The following is a 14,165-nucleotide window of genomic DNA, read 5'->3' as shown; positions in this document are numbered from 1 at the left end:
GGACATGCACTACGAGGCGCGCATCCAGGCAATCATAAATTACAAGGCCCAGTACGAGCACGTGAAGATACACAAAGATGTCGCAAGGGACACTACACTGACCAAGGAACAGTTCATGCTTGTAAGTAACATTAATTTCTTGGTAGTTTAAGTAACGTTAATTTGGTCTTGTTAAATGTCATGTTCTTGATCATGTGTAGGTGCCACCGTACTGGGTGGAGGGCAAAGGGATGTGCTGGGAAATGATGGTGGACTGGTGGTGCAGCCAGGAATGGCGGGACCAGCACGACGCTGCCCGCGTGCGACGCAGAAAGATGCCAGGTCCATCACACCATCAAGGGAGCCTTACCCTCGAGGATTACAGAGAAAGATATGTAAGTATGAGGATTTATTGATTTATTCTAATGATCATATGTGCATACCCTCTAATCATCTTCTTGTTTTTTCGCAGGAAGCCGCACACCCTGGGCAGGATATAGGCCCGTTGGGGGCCTATGCTCTCTCCAAGAAGGGGAAGGCGACGGCCGACATCACCTACAGCCCGGACGACCCTCCTGAGGCGTACACCAACTCCACCGTCCATAGCCGGATCAGCTCATACTGTGATTCGGCACATGCGATCCATGGCCCTGACTTTGATCCCTACAATGAGGCCATCAGTGGAGAAGCAGCCATGAGGGCAGGGGGAGGCAAGCAACATGGGCGATACTGGGTTGCTGACCCCTTGATTGACTCCTCGAGGACTCCTACTCTCTCCCAGATTAGAGCAAAGGACAGGCGTCAGGGCCAAAGCAGCTCAGGGGTACGCTCGAGGCCGACCGCAGCCGAGTGCATCATCACCAACCTCCAGGTTCTCGCTGTTTCATTCGTGCTCAATCATTCAATAATAACATAGCTTTGTAACACAAGTGTTTTAACCTTGTAGACCCAGCTTTCGCAAAAGGAAGTCAGGATCACCGAGTTAGAGACACAGTACAGGGAGATGGCCATCTACATGCGAACTCTTGGGGCTCAGATGGGAGCACCTCCGCCACCAAACTTGTACGTTCCACCTGCTCTAGGTGGACCTAGCCCAGTGAGTTTCACTTCACTTAACCATGCAATCTCTACCTTTGTAGATGTAGATGAGATTGTGGTTGCGTGCCATCGAGCCGCTTTGGATGTCGGCTATCGTGTCGCTATGCTTGTCGTCCTTCGTGTCGATGCTTTTCTTGCAGGTCTTGGGAACCTCCCCGTGCAGGGGAGGTGCTGCCAAAATTTTTATTTGAAACCACTATGTATATCTTCAACTTCAAGTATTTAATCTCAAAATTCACTTATGACACGTTTGTCTCATCCTTTGTGTAGCTTCACTCCCAGGGTTCTACTCAAGCGCCCAATGAGCAAAGTCCTCAAGAGGGTGGGTGGAGCGACCATGTCAATCCGTAACAACCTCCAGGCGATTCATGGGGCAGACGAGATGGATTCCGTTGGTGAACTTATAGTTTTTTTTATGGAATTTGTCGTTTTGTCGGACATTTGTTGAACTTGTGGTTTCCTTAGACTTGTGATGGACTTGGTGATGAACATGTGTTTATGTATGTGACATGTACGTTATATGTATGTCAGAGATTTGGTATATCATGGTTATTGTGGTAAATGTGCGATATATTGTGATATTTGTGTGCTATGTGTGATTAATGTGAGCTGTGCTATGATACATGTGGTTGCAAAAGCAAAAAAACAAAAAAAAACGTGGGAAGGGGGTTTGCCGTGTGCTAGGGCCATAACACACGGCAAAGACCAATCTTTGCCGTGTGCTATGACCATAGCACACGGCAAACCCGCCTACCAGGCTGCCTATGTCATACCTGGGAAGGGGGTTTGCCGTGTGCCCACCCTGACACACGGCAAACATTGAGACTTTGCCGTGTGCCTGCATGGTAGCACACGGCAAAGATTCAATGTTTGCCGTGTGCCACTGTGGAGACACACGGCAAACGCTCTTTTCAGGAAAAATAAAAAATTCTTTATAATTTTTGCCGTGTGCTTACTCTAGCTCACGGCAAAGGTTTGCCGTGTGCAACACACGGCAAACCCTGTCATCAAACCGTCCCCCTCCGTTCCACGCCGTCCATCACCTTTTTTTTGCCGTGTGTCAGGACTGACTCACGGCAAAGCTTCACCGTGTGCCCACAATTTGGCCGTGAGTAAAGATAAGGTTTACCGTGGGAGGATTTGCCGTGTGTTCTTCGCCGTGAGCAACACACGGCAAAGCCTTCGCCGTGTGCGGTTTGGCCTTTGCCGTGTGCCCGAGGCACACGGCAAACCCCCCCAATCCGGTAGTGACATATGCTACAGAGCATCATGACAAACTGGTGTTTTCCTTTAGTCTATGCTCAGTTACATAAACCGCCTAGCTTAGTCGGTTCTAGAACTGGCTTAATTAGCTGATCTGAGCAGTGCTCGCGCGCTGACCCTCTCGAGAAGATCTCGGTCTAGTTTGAGACAAGTTCTTGAAAACATATATATTTTGTTGGGGATTAATAGTTTTCTAATGGGATAAGACCACGCTCTCTCTATATATAAGAGGATCATGGTCAATTGATGTATACATAAGACAAAAAACCAAACTATCCTACTTTTAACTCCTCTGATAAACCTTTTTAAAAATCCTCCAATCTCCATTACCTATTGTTCTAATGCTTCACTCAAAGAGATTCGTGGACATTTTAGCTGGCACCCCCCCCCCCCCCCCCCCCCCCCAAGTAGTGTGCCTCCTTAACAGGTCTTCTCGAGAGACGTTCGTGCGATGACTTCGGGTGTTCCCTGCCGAAATCGGCAAAACTAGTTTTCATTGGGTTCACCACCTCTGACGGGACTTTTACTTTATCAACACCCAATGGATTGGTGAGGGGAGGGTGCCATTAAGCAATAATACAAGGATCCCATTTTTAACAACACTCCTTGTATTGACATTTGAGATAAAAAAACTGCATGTGTACAATGGCATCTACATCAACAACAAAGTGCTCGTGTCGATGATAATGTGAGGTCATCCGCAATGGTTATCAAATAGCTAACTAGAAGGAATTCTATTGGCTCTCAATAGCACTTTACAAATAGCTAGCGAGATGATGTATAAAAATAATAAAAAAGTAGCACTCTCATTGGCTATCGAGGAGAGAGATCAAATAGCTAGCGACTTCCTAATAGCTAGCGACTCATAAATAGCTAATCTAGCACGATCTTCTAGAAATAACTCTCTCACAATACTCTCCACAATAGCTAGTAACTTTCTAATAGTTAGTGACTTCCTAAGCTAGCTATTTGCAAATTGTCATTGAGAGCTAATAACATTCTTTCTAGAGATCAAATAGCTAGCAATTGAATACCATTGCGGACGCCCTGATGGCTATATTTTGTTGTACTTTATTGTGCTTGACTCAATCTTAAGTCAAATAAATTTCAAGATCCACAATAAATACTAGTGCAATAATAAATGATTAATATCGTATAGGAATTTGATAGAAGATATTATTGGCTCATTAAATAGGTAGCAATTGCTATACATCTATTGTGAGTTTAAGAAAGACGTGGAAGGCGCACCTGCACGTGTGCTGCGACATGAACGGGCTCAGTGGGCAAGGCCATGACATGAGTGGTCTGGCATTAACAACGATTTTATAGCTCCAAACTAAAAACTAGAAGGGTAAGAGTGGATGATGAACTTTGAGACAAAAGAGGATTAACTGGGGATGGAAGAGAGAGTGAAAATGAGAGATAGAAGAAAGAAAATTTCTCTCTTATCATTGGGACCTCAACTCTTATCCTGCACTAGGCCACTGAAAGGTCAGGACGACCGGCCATGGTAACGTGGTAGATAATGAGGGAAATGATGGATATGGAGTATTACCTACATGCTTGAACTTACTAGCACATGATACTTACCTAGTGTTGACAGCTTAATGACTAGCTAATATTGCTGCTAAAATTTGAAAGCTTAAGTATCAAAAGTAGTAGGTTTTTATGCAAGATTCTTTACTAGACAAAAGTCTTTGCATATCTTTGAGAGTCAAGGTTGTAATTAAGTACATCTATATATCTATAGTCGTCGGTTAAGTCTTGTGGAGTATATATTGTGTGTATTCAGAGGTTTATCCCCCCATCATCTTACCCAAATTAATCTCATGAGTATTATCAACCCATCCATTAATAAGCCTAAACTCCAATAAGCATATGATCTTCCTATAATTAAGGGAGAGAGTAGCTCACGGCCGGATCGACCTCTTCCGTACACAGCATCTGCACCCACAGATGCATGCATGCAGGTCCTGGCGAAATAAGTACGCTTCTTTAATACTGCGCTCGTGGTCCAAGCTCTCTCTCCCTCGATCGCTAGCTAGCAGCCATGGCCGGAGCCCGGAGGACGATCGAGCATGCCACCATGCACCCGCAACCGATCGAATCGGCAAGCCATGCCATGCATGACGCCTGCCCCGCCAGCCTTGAATTCACAAGCGGCAAACAAACAACACACCAAGACCCACGTCATAATTCATCATGCACTCACTCACTCCATGTCTTCGGTAAGGTTAAATGTGCTCTTGAGAGCACATGCCTCTCTCTTTCCACCACTGGATTTACATTAAAAAATTTATATACACACATCTCAATACGAATCTGTATTGAAATATATGTTTGTACACTTTTAATGCGAATATAATGGTGAAAAGAGTGAGAGCACATGTTCTTATGGGAAAAAAAAACCAAAAGAAAAAATCGCCCATGTCTCCGGCCGGCCACTCTCTCCACACCCTTGCAGATCGCCGGCGTATTCAATACCGGGGGCACGTACACTCGTACGTACCTACTCATGCATATGCATGCATGCACGCACGCGTCCTAGGTCGTCGATCGACTCGACTAGGTTAATTTACTCGCTCTAGTACGAACACGTCGTATCCTGGAGCTCTCGAGCTACTAGATCCATGGATCTCGCGATCCATCCGATACTACATGCCGGCTATTCACGTACAGCTACAGGAAATAAAGAGATCGATCGAGACCACCAAAAAAACATCATTAATCATGGGAGTAACTCATATCCGCCGATCGATCCATCTCGATTTCTAGCCTTCTAGCTAGGGCACTATCAATGAACTCGGGCCCTGTTTAGTTCTAAAAAATTTTGCAAAATAGGAATAGTACCACTTTCGTTTGTATTTGACAAATATTATCCAATCATGTACTAACTAGACTCAAAAGATTCGTTTCGTCAATTCCAACTAAACTGTGCAATTAGTTTTTATTTTCGTTTATATTTAATACTTCATGTATGCGTCTAAAGATTTGATGTGACGGAGAATCTGAAAACTTTTACAAATTTTTTTGAACTAAACAAGGCCCCGATCTGCTGGGACATGCCTGCATGCTGCTGCTGCTGGGCACACACCCTAGTAGCCTGGAGGAGGCCAGAGCCCCAGCTGCTTTGCTTGTGAATTTAAGGTTCTCCCCCCCCCCCCCCCCCCCCCCCCATCATATCCGCAATGCAGGATCTGTGGGCCTCAGATCCAAAGCGATGTGCTCCACATTTCACATGCAATAAGTTTCAGTAACTTGCAAATGGTTATCTACGCGTCCATGCATGGTCTCTACCCCTAGCTGATCTATCGATCATCACTTTTATTTATTTTCAAAATACTACGTATATGGACAGTGTATCCAGCTTCATGATTGCATTGTCGAAAAATTGAAGCGATCCAAGATTCTAAAAGATTCTTTGCCTTGATGAGTTAAGTATGCATGCTGGGCCTGCATGCATGCAACAGTAAATCTTGCTGATATGTAGCTCAAAGTCATCTCTCATCTGTTAATTGCTGGAGACAGTGTAAAACAACACAGGCAGTTTGGTATTAGTACAACACTCAACACACTACACCCTCATGCAGCACCTTGCAACAAGTAAAAAGAAAACTACTAGTAGAGAAACAACAAGTGAAATACTCCGTAGCAGACACATTATTCCCTCTGCTTGAAATGGAAAGGTAGAGCTTGCAACGGGTGCAGCTGCAGCTGCAGAGGGTAGAGAGAGCCAGCCACTGCAAGGGGGGGCCTTCCGGGATGCATGGCTGCAACTATAGCCATGGAACCTTGCAACAAGAGGTAGCAGCAGCTACCTTTGCTAGACCAGCACAGCCTGCTGCAGACAGGCCTGCTGCTTGCTGCTAGCTACTGATGGAGTGTGATGGATGGATGGATGGAATCCTTGCATCCTTTTTTTTTTCTCTCTCTCTCTCCCTCCTTGTTTCTCCTCCCACTTCATGCCTTTTTTGCTCTCTCACTCTCTCTCCTATTCCTTTTACCTACACTGATACACACCAAGGACACCTTTGACAGAAGAACGTACTCCCCGTGCTTGCTTGCTTTGCATCTCTGATGATCTCTCTACGTACGGTACGGTCTACATGAAGTCCACCTCGAACAGGTTATGCAGGTTGTTGTTGCTGCTGCCACCGTTGCCGTTGTTGGTAGTGGTGGTGGTGGTGTTCTGGTCCGAGACCTCGCCGTTGGCCGACGACGGCAGCGCGCCGCTGGAGCACACCGAGGAGCACGACAGGATGTTGTTGTTGTTGCCACCCCCACAGCCGCCATTGTTGTGAACCTGCAGAGAGGTTAGGAAGTGCTGCTCCTGGTGGTGGCCGCCGCCGGCCGCTTGGACCTGGAGCATGGTGCTCAGCTGCTGCTGGTGCTGGTGCTGGTCCTTGTTGTCCTGCGACGCGCCGAGCGTCAGCGTCGGCCTCGCCAGCTGCTGCTGCTTGTTGCCGGCCTGGTCCAGGCAGCTGATCACGCTGCTCGTGTTCGATGACATGGTCGACTTGGCCGTGCTCAGGTCTGCCCATCCATCACACACAATTTGCATTGCAAGCCCAGGTCAGATCAGATATAGAATTCCGGTACGATGAAATATATATAAGCAATTACCGATCCATAGATCATGTCAATTCAAGGCAACAAGAGTTTGTGTGCAGTGCATGCAGTAGGAGTAGCGCTGATCGATGGAGTTATATTATTAATCGTAAGCTAGACGTACGGGACAAACATGAAAATTAAGCATGCATATATGCTTACTCTTGTTGTCGGTGGAGTAAGAGCTTGTGATGGAGCCGCCGTTGGGCTTCTTGTTGGCCGGCGGCGACGCGGCGTCCTTGGATGACGCGGTGGTGGCCGGCTTCCGGCGGCGGCGGTTGTGCTCGGCCAGCCGCTTCCTGCAGCTCCTCTTAACCTCGTCGAACTCTGACAGCACGTGAAACCTAGCCTCGCAACAATTCAAACAGTAGACAAAATCTCAGTATATAGCTGCTAGGCGCCGGCCTTCTTCTTTCGTCTACATATACACTGTTAGCTCTATACTATACGGCCTTGAAAAGCTGGATGAACACATCAAATACACTTTGCTGCAGTCGTATCGTATCACATTGAAACTGAACTGAACTGGACTGGACTCGGTGAACGACTGGTCCACTAGCTAGCGGCGTTGGTCAATGCAGGGATAAAGAGTAAAGCAGGCGCTGAGAGCTGAGATACGCCCAGCCCTGGCCCGAGATACTGTGAACTGCACTGCATGCAGCCACTGCCAGTCTGCAGCTAAAGCAAGCAAGCTCAGCTAGATCAGCCACTACGCACACGCAGCCTTTTCCCTTTGAGATTCTTTCATGATTTTGTCCCCAGCGATCCCGAGACCAGAGACAGAGAAAGCAAACAAACAAGCAAACTGGAGAAAGAGGCCGGCCATCAGGAAAACAACGGCAGGATCGTCCACGATCCTACAGTTCGCAACAACGCGACAACAACCGAGCCTGATCGACCTGCTTTTGCATTGCTACTCCGTACACGCTCGCGTTTTTTCCCCGTTGATTTTATGCTTGATCGAGCAACAACAGTCAACAAGCTTGGTCGTGTCGTGTCTGTGGACTGTTGGCTGTGCAAGTGAAGTTGTTGCTTTTCGATACGCATCGCATGCAGCATGGTTGCAGGTGCCTGCACTGCATGCAGCCTTCCATCCATGGCCGCAAGAGACAAGGAACACGAACCAAAAGCATCCATGTCCGTCAGCTCTCCCGAGCTCTGAAAAGCAGGCCGCCGGCCGGGCAGGCAGGGAAAGGGAAGACCAGCTAGCTAGCTAGCGTCCTTCCAGCGTGGCGGTGGAGAGGAGAGCGAGCAGAGTTGTACTCCTAGTCCTAGAGACCAGCAGCGGCTAGCTAGCCTTTGAGTAAAAAGGCAACCTCAACTACCGTACGTGCTATGCTTTTTCAGCTTGTTTGCAAGCTAGTCGGTGGCTAGCTTACCATGTCCGTCCGTGTCAATGGCTCCATCTCTTCTCGCTGCAAGAATGAACAGGCGCCACTGTACGTGCTGTGTGCATGTGTGCTACGTACTAGCGCCGCTACAGCTACAATGAGAAGGTCTATAAAGGCCCTAGCTATGGCGACGACGTACCTGCTGCATTGCTGGCAGAAGCGCTGCTGCTTGCCGCCGGCGGCGACGACGGAGGCCTTGGCGTGGTACTCGCAGACCTTGTGGCGGCGGTGGTAGTGCTTGGCGCCGGAGAGGTCGGCCTTGCAGCCCTCGGCCTGGCAGCGAGGGGGCTGGTGGTGGGCGCCGCCGAAGCCGAGCCCGAACACGCCGCCGAGGCGGGACCGCATCAGGAGCCGGTCCACGGCCAGCATGTCCCCGGGGGAGAAGTAGGTGCGGCGGCCGAGGTTGAGCCCGATCCTCCCGGCGTCCGCGCCGCCGCCGCCGCCGCCCTCGCGCTTCACCATCCCGAGCGCCTGGTACACGTGGTCGCCGCCGGGCATCCCGGGCATCGGCATCGGCATCTGCAGCGGCATCGGCATCGGCATCGGCAGCGGCGGCGGCGCCATCGGGCCGAGGCTGGACGGCAGCGTCAGCAGCTGGTGGTGGTGGTGGTGGGGCGCCTCCTGCTGGAACTGCAGCGCCGCGGCGAAGTCGAGCCCGTCGTAGAGGTGCTGCTGCTGCTGCATCCCCATCCCTCCGGCGCCGCGCTGGCCACCGCCGCCGCCCGCCACGCCGTGCTCGAACCCGACGTAGGGCGGAGGCGGAGGAGGAGGCGGCGGCTGCTGCTGCTGCTGCATGGACGCGAACGGGAAGTCGTCGCCCGGCGAGGCGGACGTGGCCACGTTCAGCCTCCCGCTCATCATCTCCTTCGTGCCGGCCGTTTGCCGCCGCTCAAGCTAGCTCGTGAGTGGAGCGAGATGGAGCACACGGGGCCGGGTGGATCGGGAGGACGATCGAGCTGAGCTGAGCTGAGCTAGCTGCTGCTGCTTGAGCTGGAGTGGAGGAGTGTGAGATGAGCGAGTGGAGTGGAGTGGAGGCTGCTGCTGCAGGGGTGGTTAAAAAGGCAGTGGGGGGAGGAGAGAGAGAGAGAGAGAGTGCTGCCATGCATGGTGTGTCGTGTGTGTCCGTTGGTCAGTATTAAAACTCTTGGCGTGTTGCTTGTCCGCTAGTGGCATGGCTCTGCCACTCTGGGCGACGCCTCATCAGGCCCCTTGCTGTTTCGGTGCTACAAGTCATGCCATGGTTGTTTTGGAGAGAGAAAGAAACACACACAGCCACGGGAAGAGATGCGTGACACAAACTCGACCAATTTCGCCTACCAATTTTCCTTGTACGTATTTTATATTTGTAGGCAACCACGGTATACATTGCAGTGTTTTCATGGAACAACCATTATGACTTCGTTTGGCATAGCTCCACGTCGAGAGCCGTTTAAAGTTGTTTTCTGCTAAACATATATAGTAAAATAACACGGCTCCATCTAAGAATCTCTCTAAAGGCACTCACAATGCAGACTCTATTATGGAGTCTAAAGTTATTTATTACCTCGAACAATGTAGACTTGGAGTCTAAATAAGACTTGGAGTCTTATTTTTTCTACCTCTTTCTTCAATAAATATGGTGCCACATCAGCAAAATACTATAAATAATATGTAATTAATTGTCTTGGATTTCATGATAGAGTTTTGCATTAGGAGTGCCCTAAAACATGCATTTAGCTCAAACATGCTATAGTGAGTCCTGCTTCGAATTCTGTGAGAATATGTTTTCATATTTAAAGTTGTTTTATCAAACGGTTTACCAAAACATCTCTATTTTCACTGGTAGAGTGGACTCTTTTTTTTTTTTTAAAAAAAAACTTAACTAACAAAATGAAACTATGTCAAATGAAGCTCATATATGATTGGAGGAAGAGAAAGACATATATGCAGTGTCCCTGAGTTCATTCTCTGAACTCAAATAAATATACACAAGACAGGAAACCATGGCTTTCCTTTTTCCACATTTTTTCCTCTGCAGCATGCCTACAAAACATTTTTACCACAAATCCATTCCCGCGAGCGTTCACTCCTTTTCATTTGAGCGAACGATCCTGAGATGGACGTGTGCTGTTGTAGGTACGTCACATTTATTCTTCCACCGAACATGCGCTACCACAAGTGCGTTCATCTTTATCTTTTTTTATATATTTTCTTTTTTTCCTTTTATATTTTTATTCTTTTATATGTTAATCAATTTAATTTTATTTGCACTATTTTGATCCCTTCGTTCACCTTTTCTCTTCTTCCTATTTTACTTAATCTAATGACTATAAATTATATAAAGTTATGTATATAACTTGTTTTTTCATATGTATGCTACCTAATTTAGTTAATTAACTTATTATACAAAGTTATATATCTAACTTGTGTTTTTATGTGTATGCTATCAAACTATTTGATTAACTTATTGTACAGAGTTATATGTATCCAACATTTGTTTTATGTGTATGCTATATAACTTAGTTGATTAACTTAATTATACAGAGTTATGTATGTAATCTGTCTTTTTCATGTGTATGCTATCTAAGTTATTTGATTAAATTATTATACAGAGTTATGTATCTAACTTGTGTTTTCATTTGTATATTGTATACTTATTTGATTAACTTATTGTATATAGTTATGTATGTAACCTATCTTTTCATGTGTATGCTATGTAACTTATTTGGTTAACTTATTGTTCGAGTTATATGTACTTTTATGTGTATGTATCCTAACTTATTTGATTAACTTACTGTATAGAGTTATGTATGATTAACTTAGTTGATTAACATAATGTATAGAGTTATAAATGATTAGTTTCTCAAATGGAAAGAAAATGCTGATGAAACCTAAAGAGAATATTCTAGAACTTAGCACGCTAAACTTATTCTTTTGAAGTTATGTTGTGTAACTTAGTTTGTGTAAGTTGGGTCCGTATCGTATGCAAACCAACCTTGGAAACTTCTGTTTCAAACCATCGATCTGAGATCCAGTGGTTACGGAGAGAGGTGGAGTAATTTTATAAATAAACGCCCGCCAGCCCTCAGTCCGTTTTAAAAAAAAAACCATCTTCCTTTCCCCCCTGTCGTGACCCTATCTTTCTTTCCCGTCGCTCTTTCTTCTCGGTCATCGCTGCTCCGTTCCAGGCGGCCAGAGGAGGAGCGCCCCCAGAGGAGGAGCGCCCCGGAGGAGCCGTCCCCTTGCGCGCGCCCCCAGAGGAGGAGTTGCCCCTTGCGCGCGCCCCCTCCACCGGCCCGTTCACGTCGGCCGCCGCCTCTCCTGCACCGCGAGTCTGCCAGGCGGTCGCCGGAGGAGTCGCCCTGCAGGAGCACCCCCGGAGGAGGAGGAGCCCCTTGCGCTCTTGCCCTCCTCTAGCCTGCTCACGCCGACCGCTCACAGGCTGCGCCGCGCTGGGCCGCGGTGACCCGCCTCTCCTTGAACTGTACCCCGACGCCGAGGTCGATTACCAGACTGCTCCGCGCTGGGCCACGCGACCTGCCTCCACTTCGCCTGCCACGACCAGGATCAACCTCGCCCGCCACGACGCCGTGTCGGAGGCTGCCCGGCCATGCTCAAAGCTGTGTTGCCAGTGCTGCCTATTTCAGTGCTCGAGTTGAGCCTTCTGTGTGTCTTGAAAGTGCAGGGTTCAGTGTTGTTTTGGTGATCTATTTGTAGGACTCGAGTTGGTGATCTGTGTAATGCTAATGGCAATTGTGCCCTATGTGTGTAATGCCTGAACAAAAGGATGTAACCCTGTAAATTCTGTGTTTTGAAGATTGAAATAAAATTGATTTCAGCATATGTTCATAATTATGTGTTGTGTGCATGGATTCATTGCTAGCATCTCAGTTTCCCTGCTTGGTGCTGAACTAAAGGATGTGTTCGATTCTTTGTTTTCTTTTTCATAGAGTTATACTTCATCTTTGTTTTTTGATTAGTTTACTGAATGCTTCCTGTATCAAGCAAACACATTCAGAGTCTTCCTGTATCAAGCAAACAAATTCAGAGTACAGTGACAAACAAATTCAGAGTACACTGACAGTGGTTCTGTTTCTGAAAAGCAAAGCACACAGGATTCTTTCAGAAAACACTAGGATATTCAGATTGCATAGACAGTAACTGTTCAGAATGGAGGACTATGAACTTAAAATAAAAGTAAGCATTCCAAATTGTCTTAAAAGGTTACACAAACTTAAAATATCAGCCAACGACATTGTTTGGGCAATTACGGGCGTCATGATCCACTAATTGCTTGCATTTTCCACACATCCGTTTTCTTGGTGCCTTCTTCTCCTTGCCCTTTTTAATTCTTTTGCATCGCCCTTTGGAGTTGATATCATTTGGTGGATGTATCTCCACTTCTTGTGGGATTTTGCCACCAAGGAATGCTTCAAACTCATCTTGTTTATTAACTGTAGCAGCAGGAATGATATTTTGAAGAGGTTCTACAAGGTTTGCTAAACTAGAATATAAAAATTCCATTCCTTGTTCAGAGTTTTTGGCCATCTGGATAAGATCTTCAAACTTGTTGCGTGAATCTGAAATTTTCAGAGCCCCAAACACACTTGTTTAATGAGCTCATACTTAACCATGATAGAATTCCACTTAGATACAAACTCACTTGAATTCTCAGAGCCCCAAACACACTTGTTTAATGCTTCCCAAAATTCCTCATTATTTCTTATGGTTGGCCCAACCTTCTCAGGTACCTTTTCCATGATATGCCACATGCAAAGTCTATGAGTTGTATTTGGTAGAATCTGAGCAATAGCAGCCTTAATGCTCGCATCTTCATCTGTTATGATTAGATGAGGTGCTACTCCACCCATAGCCTTAAGAAAGATCTGAAACAACCATACAAATGACTCAATCTTTTCATCAGCCAAGAATGCTGCCCCAAGAAAAATACTTTGCAAATGATGATTAACTCCAGTAAATGGCACAAACTTCATATCATATTGATTAGTAGTATATGTTGAATCTACCGAAAGCACATCACCAAAAACAGAATAGTTTTTCCTGCATATGGCATCTGCCCAGAAGACACGCACAAGTCATCCTTGTTTATCCACCATAAACTCATAAAAGAAGGCAGGATTTACTTCCTTCTTTCGCTCAAGTTGTCCCACAAACATTTGTGCATCAGCATCCTTGATTTTGCTCCTCAGGTCACGATAATAGTTCTTCAAATCCCTCAGCGTGCAACCAACAGTTTCACAGCCACCATCACTGACTTGGAGAAGGCGAAATGCCTGAGACGTGCCAATGCTAGCCTTATGACAGTTGAACAAAGTACTCTTTGCCCTCTCACTAACACGACGGTTGGATCTTAGCAAGTGCCTCTTATCCGGCGACACAAAACCATGGTTGTGCTCCTCAAACATTGACAATATTCGATACTTCTTGTCACTACCAAGCTTAACAACAATATGTGCCTCACAGCCACATCGGGTTTCCACCACATCTGATGTCTTCCTTTTTTCCCGGATTGATCACTAACATTGTGTACCTTCTCCTTTCTGTACCCTTCCCTTGAGCAAAAAAATCGCTTGTAAAATATTTCCTCGTTTTGCTTCTTGTGCTGACCAACACGAACAGAGAAACCAGCTTTGTGTGCATAGTCTTTGTAAAAATTCTCCACGTCTGTGAGTGTATCAAATATCATTCCAACCATAGGCTTCGAATGTTCTTTGCAACTATCTGCTATATTAGGAGAAGAGGTTGCCCGTGGTGTGCTTGGTTCTTCAAGGTAGGCTCCAACTCCGGCATCGACGTCCATGATGGTCATGCCGACATTATCCATGC

The 14,165-nt window shown here is 46.6% G+C and overlaps 1 protein-coding gene across 1 annotated transcript; it reads right to left on the bottom strand.

Annotated features, from left to right (window-relative positions):
• On the bottom strand, positions 5,828-9,344 carry LOC8058456 (squamosa promoter-binding-like protein 10). Its single transcript, XM_002437353.2, has 3 exons — positions 8,479-9,344; positions 7,111-7,292; positions 5,828-6,873 (listed from the first exon to the last, which is right to left on the bottom strand). Exons 1-3 carry the CDS (start codon positions 9,198-9,200, stop codon positions 6,443-6,445), a joined length of 1,335 nt encoding a protein of 444 aa, XP_002437398.1. The 5' UTR covers positions 9,201-9,344; the 3' UTR covers positions 5,828-6,442.

This window comes from Sorghum bicolor, chromosome 10 (assembly GCF_000003195.3).
Source record: "Sorghum bicolor cultivar BTx623 chromosome 10, Sorghum_bicolor_NCBIv3, whole genome shotgun sequence".
In the NCBI taxonomy this organism is placed as follows: domain Eukaryota; kingdom Viridiplantae; phylum Streptophyta; class Magnoliopsida; order Poales; family Poaceae; genus Sorghum; species Sorghum bicolor.
The sequence above is the reverse complement of the archived record's forward strand: the minus strand, read 5'-3'. Positions and strand labels throughout refer to the sequence as shown.

Excerpts from the sequence above, each read along its gene's own strand:
- LOC8058456 (XM_002437353.2), bottom strand. The coding sequence starts at position 9,200 with ATGATGAGCGGGAGGCTGAACGTGGCCACGTCCGCCTCGCCGGGCGAC. Across the intron at positions 7,293-8,478 it reads TTCTGCCAGCAATGCAGCAG|GTTTCACGTGCTGTCAGAGT; the intron begins GTACGTCGTCGC and ends TTGCGAGGCTAG. Across the intron at positions 6,874-7,110 it reads TTACTCCACCGACAACAAGA|ACCTGAGCACGGCCAAGTCG; the intron begins GTAAGCATATAT and ends ATGGATGGGCAG.